This window comes from Pygoscelis adeliae, unplaced genomic scaffold (genome assembly GCF_000699105.1).
Source record: "Pygoscelis adeliae isolate BGI_AS28 unplaced genomic scaffold, ASM69910v1 Scaffold673, whole genome shotgun sequence".
Taxonomy (NCBI): domain Eukaryota; kingdom Metazoa; phylum Chordata; class Aves; order Sphenisciformes; family Spheniscidae; genus Pygoscelis; species Pygoscelis adeliae.
Genome location: NW_008824383.1, coordinates 116267 through 117011, shown reverse-complemented (window position 1 = coordinate 117011; position 745 = coordinate 116267). Strand labels below are relative to the sequence as shown.

Genomic DNA, 745 nt, shown 5'->3' with positions numbered 1-745 from the left:
ATGCCACAAGCCTGTGTGCGGGCGCTTGCCCAGCCAGCGGTTCCGGCCCGCCTTCCCAATCACCCGCTTGTTGTGGTTGACGTTGGACACACGGCCCACCGTGGCCACGCAGGTCTCCAGCACCTAGGGGACAGAGAAAAGCTGCAGGCCTCCCTGGGGACACACAGCTGCGTGCTCAGGCGGCCAGGTCAGGGACAGCGTCGCTCCTCTACCTGCATATGCCTCTTGGAGGGCAGCTGCACGATGGCCGTCCCATTCACTTTCCTCAGCAGCACCCCACAAGTCCCTGCAGCAGGCAAGAGGAGAGGAGGCAGCTGCCCCGCGCAGCAGGACAAAGTATCCCACCCTGCGGCGAGCGCAACCCCGTGCTGGGAACTCCTCAAAGCCCCTGCCGTTGCCCTTTGTGCAGCGCTTCTTCCTGGAGACAGGACCCCGAGGCATCACCAGGAAACAACAGGGCAGAGCTGCCCCCGCCTCGCCGGAGGGCTGTCTTGCGCCCTAACACGGGGAGAAGGGAGGCCAGCAACTCCCTGCCACCGGCCACCCAGAGCGGTGCCCCCCCGCCCTCCTCTCCATCTCTGCCAAGCCAAACCCGGCTACAAACGGCGGGTCCCCTGCCCGGAGACGCACCAGCTGCCCGGATGTACTGCGCTCCCTTCCCAGGGTGGCTCTCCAGGTTGCAGATCAGCGTGCCAACAGGCAGAGCCCCCAGCGGGTAGGCGTCCCCTTCGTTGGCCGCCACTGC

General features: G+C 66.4%; 1 protein-coding gene across 1 annotated transcript in view; it reads right to left on the bottom strand.

The window, feature by feature from the left end:
• The window catches only part of MRPL2 (mitochondrial ribosomal protein L2), a 5100-nt gene that overhangs the window by 1574 nt on the left and 2781 nt on the right, over window positions 1–745 (bottom strand). The window contains exons 3-5 of the mRNA XM_009320229.1: window positions 631–741; window positions 213–286; window positions 5–123 (exon numbers count right to left, since the gene is read on the bottom strand). Of these exons, the coding sequence (XP_009318504.1) occupies window positions 5–123; window positions 213–286; window positions 631–741 (304 nt within the window). The remainder of the gene's footprint in view (window positions 1–4; window positions 124–212; window positions 287–630; window positions 742–745) is intronic.